Source organism: Canis lupus, chromosome X, assembly GCF_011100685.1.
Source record: "Canis lupus familiaris isolate Mischka breed German Shepherd chromosome X, alternate assembly UU_Cfam_GSD_1.0, whole genome shotgun sequence".
Taxonomy (NCBI): domain Eukaryota; kingdom Metazoa; phylum Chordata; class Mammalia; order Carnivora; family Canidae; genus Canis; species Canis lupus.
The window spans coordinates 48,893,686-48,907,800 of NC_049260.1; the positions used below are offsets into that span (position 1 = coordinate 48,893,686).

Genomic DNA, 14,115 nt, shown 5'->3' on the forward strand with positions numbered 1-14,115 from the left:
GAACCATTCTTTGGATATCCTGATTTAAAAACCATTGATCAGAAGGTTGCTACTCTGAGATTTAGGTATAATCGTGATCACTTCTGGTCACTTAGCACCATGAAGTATAACCGTGGAGGTCATTTAGGCTCATGACATCATGGGCTGGCAGAACTGGAAGAGGCCTTACAGACTGGTTAGTACAATGGTTCATAAACCTTCTTGGGCATGAAAATTCCCTGGATGGCTTTTTACAAAGCTAGGTTCACAGGCCACTGTCCACACTTTGCATCCCTGCTTTGTCACACAGACTTGCTTTCTGCCTCTCAGTCTTTCTCGCCATAAAATGAGGAAGTCTGACTCAAAGACTTTCCTTTAAGGGCTTTCCATTTTAAGTGCCATAAATATTTTCCATCTTTGTTTTTAAAATATTCTATTTTTAGTGGAAGTTCTTCATTGTCCTATTAGATCTCACAAGAAACTGTATCCTTAGAAAATTTGGGGCTCAGTTCTAGCAATGGTCTGTATTAAGTCTTCTTTTAAAAAAAAGATTTAAAAAAAAAAAAAATAAAAAAAAAAAAAAAATAAAAAAAAAAAAATAAAAAAAAGATTTTATTTAGAGATCCCTGGATGGCTCCGTGGTTTAGCACCTGCCTTCAGTCCAGGATGTGATCCTGAAGTCCCAGGATTGAGTCCCACATCAGGTTCCCTGCATGGAGCCTGCTTCTCCCTCTACCTATGTTTCTGCCTCTCTCTCTATGTGTGTCTCTAATGAACAAATAAAAATAAAATCTTTTTTAAAAAGATTTTATTTACTTATTTGGCAGAGAGAGTGTTCACAAGCAAGGGGAGTGGCAGGCAGAGGGAGAAGGAGAAGCAGGCTCAGGGAGCCTGATGTAGGGCTCGATCCCAGGGTTCTAGGATCATGACTTGAGCTGAAGGCAGACGCTTCACCACTGAATCACCACTCAGGTGCCCCTGTATTAAGTCTTCTAAAATAACATTTAGTCGCCTCCAAATTTCATGTCCAATGAGTATGCCCAGCATTGCCCAGACTCAGAGAGGAGGGAACAGAATCCCCTTTTGTGGGGCCTTCACTACCTCCCTCCTTCATACCCAACACAGCATGGCAGGCAGAGCTACCACTGGTGGTATTACACAAAAGGAGAATCAAGTGCTACCACATTTGGATTCAAATCAGAAATTTGCCCAAGGCTCTGGAACTACTGAAGCACATAACCATGATTTGCTAAAGAAACAGCATCAACTTAAAAATGAACTCAGGGATTGGCCTTGAGATTAGCATAAACAAAACAAACTGGCTAATACAATTGGCCTTACACAACTAGGTCTGGAAGTCAGCTCTGAGGAAACCAGACAATGGAGCCAAGTGAAAGTAGGAAGTGGGCCTAATGAGAATTAGGCAGAAAGCTTAAGGGAAACTGGACAAAGGTCTTCTTTCTTCTTGGAAGGTTCAATCAGGAAGAGAGCTGAACTAGTAAGTCTAAGATCAGGGATTTAATACTAATTAAAGAAGGCTATAAAAATGATGAGGGAAATAGAGGCAGAACTCTCTGTGTCTCTCATGAATAAATAAATAAAAATCTTTAAAAAAATAAAAATGATGAGGGTTCTAGCTCATAAAGTAAAGCATGTGAAAGAGTGGGAGGTGGTTCACTTATTGTTGGAGATGATTCTCAGTATATGCCTTACTGGTAGACTCATTTCCTGGTAGATCATTTCCATTCAGAGAGAGATAACCTTCTTGACCATTTTTGGGTTGGTTTTCATAAAAATACTGAACAATTTAAAAAAATTCCAGGAGAAGTTTCAAGTCTGTTTATTCCCTAGTCATGCTTTGAGTATAAAGGGAAGGTACATTTGGGATGATGCAGAGGAGGGTGGAGAAGACTGAAGAATAACAGGGCTATAGCCTTGCAGAAAAATTCTAAGGTAAATACAAGTTATGTAGGCTGTTATCAGGATATTGAATCTATCAAACAGTGCAGAATAGACAGCTGAAAAATTACTCCATCTGGATTGTTTCACTTAGCTAAACTCAGAACTAAGGACCCAGTTAAGCTCCCTGAAGGCAGGGTGTAAGTTGTGCAGTAATGATGTTGCATAGTGACTTTTTGTGCATAGTGATGCCCAGCTTTATAAGAAACTCTCACAAGCATTCCTTTGCTTTATACACACAATAACCTTGTGAGGTAATCAAAAATATATCACCATCCCATTGTGCAGATAAGTTAACAGAGGCTCAGAAAAGGCTAAAGGACATATATCTTTAATAAAGACCAACATGTAGATGAGGTTCTAACTCCTGTTTCCCTCTATCTTTTACCTATGGTCCTGGGCAGTATACTTGAGGAGTTCAGCCAGTTGTAAGGGATATTTGCAGATCTTCTGTACTGGAGTCAAAAGGAAACCATCGATAGCAATGTCAATCATTTGCTGCAAGAGGCGACAGGCCTCAAAGAAGTGCTGGTAGCGGCTGTCCTTCATAAGTTTGGAGAGTTCCATGCAGGCATCCAGGTGGTTGTTACAATACTCAGAGTATATCCAGAATCCATCTTGCTATGAGCACAGGAAAAATGGAGAGAAAAAAAAAGTCTACTGAGAATTCCAAAAGAAGTTTTGGAGAAATGAAAAAAACAGATCCTCTCCTAATATGGGTAACAATGTCAATTTTCCTAAATCGATTCATGGTTTAATAATAAAATAGAGGAATTATTTGGGAAGTAGACAAACTTTAAACATTTGTATAGAAAAAATACGTAGGAATTGTAATGAAATCCCATAAAAGAAGAGTCATGACGGAACACTGCTCTTGACAAAAGTGAAGACACTACAGTAATAAAATTTTGGCATTGGATTTTATTTTTATTTTTTTAAGTTTTTATTTTAATTCCAGTTGGTTAATATATAGCATTGTATTAGTTTCAGGTGTACAGTATAGCAATTCAACAATTCCAGTTGGTGACCCAGTGCTCATCACAAGTGTACTTCCTAATCCCCACACCTATTTCAACCAATCCACCCACCCACCTCTCTCCTTCGGTAACCATCAATTTGTTCTCTATAGGTAAGAGTCTGTTTTTCAGTTTATCTCTCTCCTTTATTTTTTTTTCTATTGCTCATTTGTTTTGTTTCTTAAATTTCATATATGAGTGAAATATTGTATTTTGCTTAGCATTGTATCCTCCATCTCTATCCATGTTTTTTAAGTGACAAAATTTCATTATTTTTACAGATAAATAATATTCCAGTGTGTGTCTGTGTATCTGTGTGTATTATACACCACATATTCTCTATTCATTCATCTATTTTTTTAAGATTTTATTTATTTATTCCTGAGAGACACACAGAGAGAGAGAGGCAGAGACATAGGCAGAGGGAGAAGCAGGCTCCATACAGGGAGCCTGATGTGGAAACTCGATCCTGGGACTCCAGGATTACATGCTGAGCTGAAGGCAGACGCTTAACCGCTGAGCCACCCAGGTGTCTCATATCCATTCATCTACTGATGGACATTTGGGATGCTTCCATATCTTGGCTATTGTAAATAATGCTACTATAAATGTAGGGGGTGCATGTATCCTTTTGAATTAATGTTTTTAGAATTTCTGGGCAAATACCTGGTAGTGTGATTACTGGATCATAGGGTAGTTCAATTTTAAATTTTTGAGGAACCTCCATACTGCTTCCACAGTGGCTGCACCAGTTCACATTCCCACCAAAAGTGCAAGAGGGTTACTTTTTCTCAGCATCCTAGCCAGCACCTGTTGTTTCTTGTGTTATTTTAGCCATTCTGATAGAAGTGAGATGGCATCTCATTGTAGTTATGATTTTTTTTTTAATTTTTATTTATTTATGATAGTCACAGAGAGAGAGAGAGAGAGAGGCAGAGACACAGGCAGAGGGAGAAGCAGGCTCCATGCACTGGAAGCCCGATGTGGGATTCGATCCTGGGTTCCAGGATCGCGCCCTAGGCCAAAGGCAGGCGCCAAACCGCTGCGCCACCCAGGGATCCCTGTAGTTATGATTTACATTTCCCTGAGGATAAGTGATGTTGAGCATCCTCTCATTTGTCCATTGGCCATCTGTATGTCTTCTCTGCAGAAACATCTGTTCATGTATTCTGCCCATTTTTAAATTGAATTATTTGGTTTTTGAGGTGATGAGTTGTATCAGTTTTTTATATAATTTGGACATTAACCCTTTATCAGATATGTCATTTGCAAATATCTTCTTCCATTCAGTAGGTTGCCTTTTATTTTGTTGACTATTTTCTTAGCTGTGCAGAAGCTTTTTATTTTGGTATAGTCCCAATAGTTTATTTTTGCTTTGTTTCCCTTGCCTCAGGAGACATACTTAGAAAAATGTTACTATGGCTGATGTTGGGGACATTACTGCCTGCCTCTAGGACTTTGATGGATTCCTGTTACACATTTAGGTCCTTTTCTTTAAAATAATAAATTTATTTTTATTGGTGTTCAATTTGTCAACATACAGAATAACACCCAGTGCTCATCCCGTCAAGTGCCCCCCTCAGTGCCCGCCACCCAGTCACTCCCACCCCCCGCCCTTAATCCATTTTTAATTTGTTTTTTTGTGTGTATGGTGTAGAAAGTGGTCTAGTTTCATTGTTTTGCATGTAGTTGACCAGTTTTCCCAAAACCATTTGTTTAAGAGACTTTTTCCCATTAGATATTCTTTCCTGCTTTGTAAAGGTTAACTGAACATATCATTATGGGCTTATTTCTGGGTTTTCTAGTCTGTTCCATTGATCAATGTGTCTATGTTTGTGATAGTGCCACACTATTTTGCTTACTATCATGTTGTGGTATAATGTGTAGTCTGGAATTGTGATAACTCCAGCTTTGCTTTGTTTGTTCAAAATTGCTTTAGCTATTTGAGGTCTTTTTTGGTTCCATATATACTTCAGGCTTTTTTTCTAGTTGAAAGAAAAATGCTATTGGATTTTCATATGGATTGCATTAAATATGTAGATTGCTTTGGGTAGTAGAGACATTTTAACAATAGTCATTCTTCCAACCCATGAGCATGGAATGTTTTTGCATTTCCTTGTGTCATCTTCAATTTCTTTCATTGGTGTTTTATAGTTTTGAAAGTACAGGTCTTTCACCTCTTTGGTTAGGTTTACTCCTATCTATCTAATTTTGGTACAATTATAAATAGGATTTTTAAAAATTTCTCTTTCTGCCTCTTCATTATTAGTATATAAAAATAATAACAGATTTCTGCACATTGATTTTACATTTTGCAACTTCACTGAATTCATTTATAAGTTCTAGCAGGTATTTGGTGGATTTCAGGTTTTCTATATAGAGTATCATGTTATCTAAAAATAGGGAAAGTTTAACTTCTTCCTTATCTATTTGGAAGCCTTTTATTTCTTTTTGTTGTTTAACTGCTGTAGCTAGGGAATCAGTAATATGTTGAATAAAAGTGGTGAAAGAGCACATCCTTATTTTGTTACTGACCTTAGGAAGAAAGCTCTCAGTTTCTTCCCAGTGAGTATGATGTTGGCTGTGGGTTTTTCAAATGTGGCTTCTATTATGCTGAAATATATTTCCTCTAAACCTACTTTGTTGAAGGCTTTTATCATGACTAGATGTTGTACTTTGTCCAACGCTTTTTCTGCATCTATTGAAATGATCATATGTCTTATTGATCCTTTGTATTACTGATGTGATATATGATGTTGACCGATTTTTGAATATAGAACCACCCTTGCTTTCTGGGAATAAATCCGACTTGATTGTGGTAAATGATTTCTAAAACATTGTTGGATTTGCTTTGCTGATATTTTGTTGAGCATTTTTGCATGTATGTTCATCCGGAATATATTTTTAAAATATTTTATTTATTTATTCATGAGAGAGACATAGAGAGAGAGGCAGGCTTCACGCGGGGAGCCCAAGACAGGACCCCATCCCAGGACTCCAGGATCACACCCTGGGCCGAGGGCAGATGCTCAACCACTGAGTCACCCAGGCGTCCCATGTTTATCAGGAATATTGATTGACCTGTAGTTCTCTCTTTCTCCCTTCTCTCTCTCTGTCTCATCTGGCTAAAGGTTTATCAATTTTGTTGATCTTTTCAAGGAACTAGCTCCTGGTTTCACTGATCTGTTCTACTGATTTTTTTTTTTAGTTTCTATACTATCTATTTCTGCTTTCATCTTTATTATTTCCTTACTTCTGCTGGTTTTGGATTTTGTTTGTTCTTTCTTGTCTAGTTATAAAGGAAATGTTCAATTTTTAATGTTTGTGGATCTTGCTCCTGGGCTCCCAGGGAAGCTATACTTTTATCAGGGTCAGAATGACTTCACCAAACTTCAAAGTGTGGGCTCTATATCTGTGCTGAGCACAGACTGTACATCTACTTTGTAGCAAATAACAAAAAAAAAAACATTTCAAACTAAAGATAAGAGTAAAAATTTTCTAAGTTCCATTTCCATAGCTCTGAAATCTGCAACCTTGCATATACTAAAAGCATAAGATAACATTTGTAACCTTCTGAAATGTCCTTCATCATGATGATTTGTGACTTAATGTAACAAAAAGCTATATATAACCCTGTATTAAATACTCCTTTTCTGGAGCACTTTCTTCCATATTAAGACTGTGTATTCTGGGCTGCTGTCCTCACTTGAGCTTGAATAACTTTCTATCTTTTTTTTTAAAGAAATTCTAAGTTTTTTTTCTTCCAAGCTTTTATTTAAATTCCAGTTAGTTAACATACTGTGTAATATTAGCTTCATGAATAAATAGGACTCAGGAATTCATCACTTAAATACAACACCCAATGCTCATCACAAGTGCCCTCCTTAATACCCATCACCCACTTCTCCTCCAGCAACCCTCAGTTTGTCCTCTATAGTTAAAAGAGTCAACTTTATATTTTGCCTCTCTCTTTCCCCCCCTCTGTTCATCTGTTTTGTTCCTTAAATTCCACATATAGGTGAAATCATATGGTATTTGTCTTTGTCTGACTAATTATTTCACATAGAATAATACTCTCTAGCTCCATCCATGTCATTGCAAATGGCAAGATTTCATTCTTTCTTATGGCTGAGTTATCTATCTATCATCTATCTATTTATCTATCTATCTATCTATCTATCTATCATCTCACTTATTTATCCATTCATCAGTCAATGGATATTTAGGCTCTTTCCATAATTTGGCTAGTGGTGATAATGCTGATATAAACATCAGGGACATGTATCTATCTTAATTAGTATTAATGTAAACTTTGGGAAAATACCTAGTAGTACAACTGCTGGATCCTGGGGTAGTTCTATTTTTAACATTGTGAGGAATTTCCATACTGTTTTCCAGAGTGGCTACACCAGTTTGCATTCCCACCAACAGTGTAAGTTTCCCTGTTTCCACACCCTTGATAACATCTGTTATATCTTATGTTGTTTACTTTTAGCTATTCTGGCAGGTGTAAGGTGATATCTCATAGTTTTGATTTATACCTCCCTGATGATGGGAGATGATGAACATCTCTTATCTGCTAGCCATCTGTATGTATTCTTTGGAAAAATGTCTATTCATGTCATCTGCCAATTTTTAACTGGATTAATTTTTTTAGGTATTGAGTTTGATAAGTTCTTTCTAGTTCTTTATAGATTTTTATAAGTTCTTTATAGATAAGATCTTTCATATCAGATCTGTTATTTACAAATATCTTCTCCTATTCCAAAGGTTGCCTTTTAGTTTTGTTGATTGTTTCATTCACTGTTCAGAAGATTTTTATCTTGATAAGGTTTCAAGAGTTCATTTTTGCCTTGGTACCCTTGCCTCCAGAGATGAGTATAGTAACAAGTTGCTTTGGCCAATGACAGAGGTTGCTGCCTGATGGTTTCCTTTCTCACAGTTAGGCCTTTCATCCATTTTGAATTAACTTTAGTGTACGGTGTGAGAAAGTAGTCCAGTTTCATTCTACTGCATGTTGCTGTCCAGTTTTTCCCAACACCATTCGCTGAAGAGAGAGTCTTTTTTTCCATTGGATATTCTTTCCTTCCCTGTTGAAGTTTAGTTGACCATACACTTGTGGGTCCATTTCTGTGTTTTTATTCAGTTCAATTGATCTGTGTCTTTTTTTGTGCTATCTCTATTCCCTCACTTTCTCTTTTTTGTGCCATCTCTATTCCCTCACTTTCAATGTGCAGGTGTCTTTAGGTCTGAAATGAGTCTTTTTACCTTTTTTCAAATTTTAATTCAATTTGCCAACATACAGTATTACACCCAGTGCTGATCCCATCAACCATCCTCTTTAGTGCCCCTCACCCAGTCCACCAATCCCCCCACCTTCCTCTCCTTCTGAAACCCTTTGTTTCCTAGAGGTAGGAGTCTCTCATGGTTTGTCTTCCTCTCTAATTTTTCACCACTCAGTTTCCATCCTTTCCATTACAGTCCCTTTCACTATTTTGTATATTCCACATATGAGTGAAACCATATAATAATTGTCGTTCTGTGATTGATTTATTTCATCACAATAATAACTGCCAGTTCCACCCATGCTGAAGCAAATGGCAGGTAATCATCCTTCTGATGGGTAATATACCACTGTGTGTGTGTGTGTGTGTGTGTGTGTGTGTGTGTATCTGAGATACATACATCTTCTTTATCCATTCATCTGGAGAAGGATACGTGGTTACTTCCACAATTTGCCTATTGTGAACATTGCTGCTATAAACATTGGGGTGCAGGTATACTGTCATTTCACTACATCTGTATCTTTGGGGTAAATATCCAGAAGTGTGCTTGCTGGGTCATAGGGTAATTCTACTTTTAACTTCTTCAGGAACCTCCATGCTGTTTTCTGTTGTGGCTGTGCCAGCTTGGACTCTCATCAACAATGCAAGAGGGTACCCGTTTCTCCACATCCTCTCCAACATTTGTTGTTTCCTGTCTTGTTAATTTTAGCCATTGTCCTTGGGTGTGAGGTGGTATTTCATTGTGGTTTTGATTTGCATTTCCCTGATGGTAAGTGACATGGAGCATTTTTTTTTTGATGTGTCTGATGGCCATGTATATGTCTTCTTCAGAGAAATGTCTGTTCATGTGTTCTGCAAAATCATGAGTGGATTGTTTGTTTCTTGGGTGTTGAGTGTGATAAGTTCTTTATAGATCTTGGATATTAGCCCTTTATCCGATGTCATTTTCAAATATGTTCTCCCGTTCTATAGGCTGGCTTTTAGTTTTGTTCATTGTTTCCTTTGCTGTGCAGAAGCTTTTTATCCTGAGCGAAGTCCCAATAGTTCATTTTTGTTTTTGTTTGCCTTGCCTTCATAGATGTATCTTGCAAGAAGTTGCTTTGGCCAAGTTAAAAGGATTGTTGCCTGTGTTCTCCTCTAGTATTTTCATGGATTCTTTAGATCTTTCACCCATTTTGAGTTTATCTCTGTGTATGGTGTAAGAGTATGGTCTGGTTTAATTCTTCTGCATGTGGCTGTCCAAATTTCCCAACATCATTTATTGAAGAGACTGTTTTTTTCCAGTGGATATTCTTTCCTGCTTTGCTAAAGATGAGTTGACCATAGAGTTGAGGGTCCAATTCTGGGTTCTATATTCTGTTCCATTGATCTATGTGTCTGCTTATGTGCCAGTACCATACTCTCTTGAGCCGGTACCATACTCTCTTGATGATCACAGCTTTGTAATACAGCTTAAAGTCAGGCATTGTGATGCCCCCAGCTTTGATTTTCTTTTTCAACATTCCTCTGGCTATTCAGGGTCTTTACTGGTTCCATATGAATCTTAAGATTATTTGTTCCAACTCAGAAGAAAGTCCACAGTATTTTGATAAGTATTGCACTGAATGTGTAAATTGATCTTGGTGGCATAGATATTTTCACAATACTTATTCTTTCAATCCATGGACATTCAATGTTTTTCTATCTCTTTATGTCCTCCTCAATTTCTTTGATAAGTTTGGTACTTTTTAAACTATAGATACTTTACTTCTTTGGTTAGGTTTATTCATAGGTATCTTATGGTTTTGGGTGCAATTTTAAATGCAATTGATTCTCTAATTACTCTTTATTCAGGCTTATTGTTTGTATACAGAAATTCCATTGATTTCTGCGCATTGATTTTGTATTTTGCCATGTTGCTGAATTGCTGTAAGCGTTCTAGCAATATTGGGGTGGAGTCTTTTGGGTTTTCTTGTACAGTATCATGTCATCTGCAAAGAGGGAGAATTTGACTTCTTCCTTTCCAATCTGAATGCCTTTATTTTGTTGTCTGATTGCTGAGGCTAGAACTTCTAGTACTATGTTGAATAACAGTTGTGAAAGTGGACATCTCTGTCGTGTTCCTGATCTTAGGGGAAAGGCTCTCAGTTTTTTCCTATTGAGAATAATATTTGTTGTGGGATTTTCCTAAATGGCTTTTATGATGTTGAGAAATGTTCCCTCTATCCATACACTCTGAAGAGTTTTAATCAAGAATGGATGCCGTATTTTTTCAAATGCTTTCTCTGCATCTATTGAAAAGATCATATGGTTCTTGTCATTTTTTTTAATTGATGTGATTTATCATGTTGATTATTTTACAAATGTTGAATCACCCTTGCATCCCAGGGATAAATCCTACTTGGTTGTAGTGAATAATCCTCTTAATGTACTATTGGATCCTATTGGCTAGTATCTTGGAGAGAATATTTGCTTCCATGTTCATCAGGGATATTGGTCCGTAATTATCCTTTTTAGTGGGGTCTTTGATTTTGGGATCAAGGTAATGCTGGATTCATAGAATGAGTTTGGAAGTATATCCTCCATTTCTGTCCTTTGAAACAGCTTTAGTAGAATAGGTATTATTTCTTCTTTAAATGGTTGTGAGATTTCCTCTGTGAAGCCATCTGGCCCTGGACTTTTGTGTCTTGTGAGGTTTTTGATGACTGCTTCAAATTCTTCAGTGGTTATTGGCCTGTTCAGGTTTTCCATTTCTTCCTGTTTTTGGTTTGGTAATTTGTAGGTTTCCAGAAATGCATCCATTTCTTCCAAATCTCTCAAATTGCCTAATTTATTGGCATATAATTGTTCATAATACATTTTTAAAAATTGTTTGTATTTCCTTGTTATTGGTTGTGATCTCTCCTCTTTTGTTTGTGATTTTATTAATTTGAGTCTTTTTTTTCTTTTTTAAAGAGCCTGACTAGAGGTTTATCTATTACATTAATTCTTTCAAAGAACCCCTCCTGGTTTCTTTGATCTTTCTACATTTCTTCTGGTCTGTATTTCATTGAGTTCTAGTCTAATCTTTATTACTTTTCTTCTGCTTAGTTTAGGCTATATTTGCTGTTCTTTCTCCAGTTGCTTTAGGTGCAAGGTTAACTTGTGTATTTCAGATTTTTCCAATTTTTGAGGGAGGCTTGTATTATGATGTATTTCCTTCTTAGGACCGCTTTTGCTGTATCCCAAAGATTTTTAACAGTCATATTATCATTTTCATTAGTTTTAATGAATATTTTAAATTATTCTCTAATTTCCTAGTTGACCCATTCATCCTAAAGTAAGATGCTCATTAACCTCCATGTGTTTGAGCTCCTTCCAAATTTCTTCTTGTCATCGAATTCTAGTTTCAAGGCATTGTGGTTTGAAAATATGCAGGGGATAATCCAAATCTTTAGCTATCGAGACCTGATTTGTGACCCAGTATGTGGTCTATTCTGGGGAAGTTCCATGTGCACTTGAGAAGAATGTGTATTCAGCTGCATTAGGAAGGAATGTCCTGTATGTATCTGTGAAATCTATCTGGCCCAATATATCATTCGAGATCTTGTTTTTTTTGGTGATGTTCTGCTTAGAAGATCTATCCTTTGCTGAGAGTGCCGTGTTGAAGTCTCCTACTATTAATGTATTGTTATCTATGTATCACTTTACTTTCGTTATCAATTGATTGATATAGTTGGCTGCTCCCACATTAAAGGCATAAATATTCATAATTGTTAGGTCTTCTTTTTGGGTAGATCCTTTAAGTATAATATAGTATTCCTCTTCATCTCTTATTACAGACTTTGGTATAAACTCTGATTTATATGATATGAAGATTGCTACCCCAGCTTTCTTTAGAGGACCATTTGAATGGTAAATGGTTCTCCATTCCTTCATTTTCAGGCTGAAGGTGTCCTTAGGTCTAAAATAGACAGTATATATATGGGTCTTGCTTTTTTATCCAGTCTGATACCCTGTGTCTTTTGATTGGATCATTTAGCCCATTCACGTTCAGAGTAACTATTGAAAGATATGATCTTAGTGTCATAGATTACCCATATAGTCCTTGTTTCTGCAGATTGTTTCTTTGGGCTCCCTCCTTCGCTTTCAGGGTCCTCCTTACTAGTTCTTGCAGGGTCGATTTGGTGGTCTCATAGTCATTCACTTTTTGTCTATCCTGGAAGCTCCTTATCTCTCCTTCTATTCTGAATGACAGCCTTGCTGTATAAACTATTCCTTGCTGCATTTTTTCTCATTTAGTACCCTAAATATATCATGCCAGTTCTTTCTGGGTTGTCAGGTCTCTGTGGATAGGCCTGCTGTTAATCTGATATCTCTCCCCATTAAAGTTAAGAATCTCTTGTCTCAAGCTGCTTTTAGGATTGTTTCTTTATCTTTGAAATTTGTAAGCTTCACTATTATATTTTGGGGGTATTGATCATTTTTTCTTTATTTGGGAGGGGTCCTCTATATCTCTTCAATCTGAATGCCTGTTTCTTTCCCCAGATTAGGGATGTTCTCAGTGCGAATTGTTCAAATATACTTTGTGGTCCTCTGTTTCTACATCTTCTAGAATCACAATAAGATGAATATCATTCTTTCTCAAGCTATCATTTATTTCCCACAGCCTCTCCTTGTGTATTCTTGTTTTTCACTTTATTCCTCAGGTTCCTTCCTTTCCATCAATTTGTCTTCTATGTCACTCAGTCTCTCTTCCACTTCATTAACCCTAGCAGTTAGAGCATCCAGTTTAGCCTGCATATCAGCTAAATATTTTTAATTTCAGACTGACTGAATCTCAATTTTGCAGTAAAATAATCTCTAGAGTCCATTACACTTTTTTTTCCAGAGCCACCAGTGATTTTATAATTGTATTTCTGACATCTTACTTAAATCCATATCTAGTAACTCTGTGGTAGAGAGTATTACTTGTGGTTCTTTCTTTTGTGGTGAATTCTTCCTTCTAGTCTTTTTGTCCTATGCAGAATGGCTATATGAGTGAGCAGAGTCAAAAACATCAGCCACAACCTAAGTAAAATACACCTTGATCTTTCCAAAGAGGTCAGAGATCAGGAAATAAAAGAAAAATAAAAACAGGGCAAAAAATTTCAAAAAGACCACTAAAGTGAAAAACATGTTTTAAAAATAGTAAAAAAAAAATTGTTTTTAATGTGGAGAGAGAATATCGTCTCATAGAGTAGACCTAGAGGGTGATCCTCCTTGTTCTGTGTATATTTTGTTCTGTATGTTAGAAGGTGCTAAATTCCAAATTTAAATAACCAGCAAAACTTATATAGCGACCCAACATCAACCACAAAAACGGAAAGAAGATAAACGGGGGTGGGGGGGTAGAATGGGAAGGAAGAGAGAATATAATCTCACAGAATGGACCAACATGGTGATCCACTTGTTTTTGAGTGCACTTTGGTCTGTATGCTAGAAGGTACTAACTTCCACAATTATAGAACAAAAGAAGAAGAAACAAAAAAAAAATTCCACAACTTACATACCTAACAAAATTAAATTGAATGTGTTGAAAGGAATCTAAAAATGAAGACCATATCTAAGGCATGTATTTGTAGAAATATGAAAGTCAAAAAGGAAAAAAAAACAACCTAAAAACAAATAGTTGGTAAAATATTGTAGTTAAGGCAGGAAAGGATAAAAATATTGGAAACTTTTAATCTGAAAGATAAATGAATCATAAGGAAAAGATTGTGAGTTCTATATACTATTTTCCCTCAGTCCTGGAGATTTCCAATGCTACTTTGTCAGTAAACTTGGTCTTCCCTTGTTCTCCCATTTGTTCTTCTGGGGGAGGTGCCTGCTGTGCTGATTCTCAGGTGTCTGTGCCTGGATAGAGATGCCTCACTCCT

General features: G+C 36.7%; 1 protein-coding gene across 11 annotated transcripts in view; it reads right to left on the bottom strand.

Annotated features, from left to right (window-relative positions):
• Window positions 1–14,115, bottom strand: part of ARHGEF9 (Cdc42 guanine nucleotide exchange factor 9) — a 212,052-nt gene that overhangs the window by 60,450 nt on the left and 137,487 nt on the right. For all 11 annotated transcript variants that reach the window (XM_038587547.1, XM_038587555.1, XM_038587551.1 and 8 more), the window contains one exon: window positions 2,327–2,559. In XM_038587547.1, the coding sequence (XP_038443475.1) occupies window positions 2,327–2,559 (233 nt within the window). The remainder of the gene's footprint in view (window positions 1–2,326; window positions 2,560–14,115) is intronic.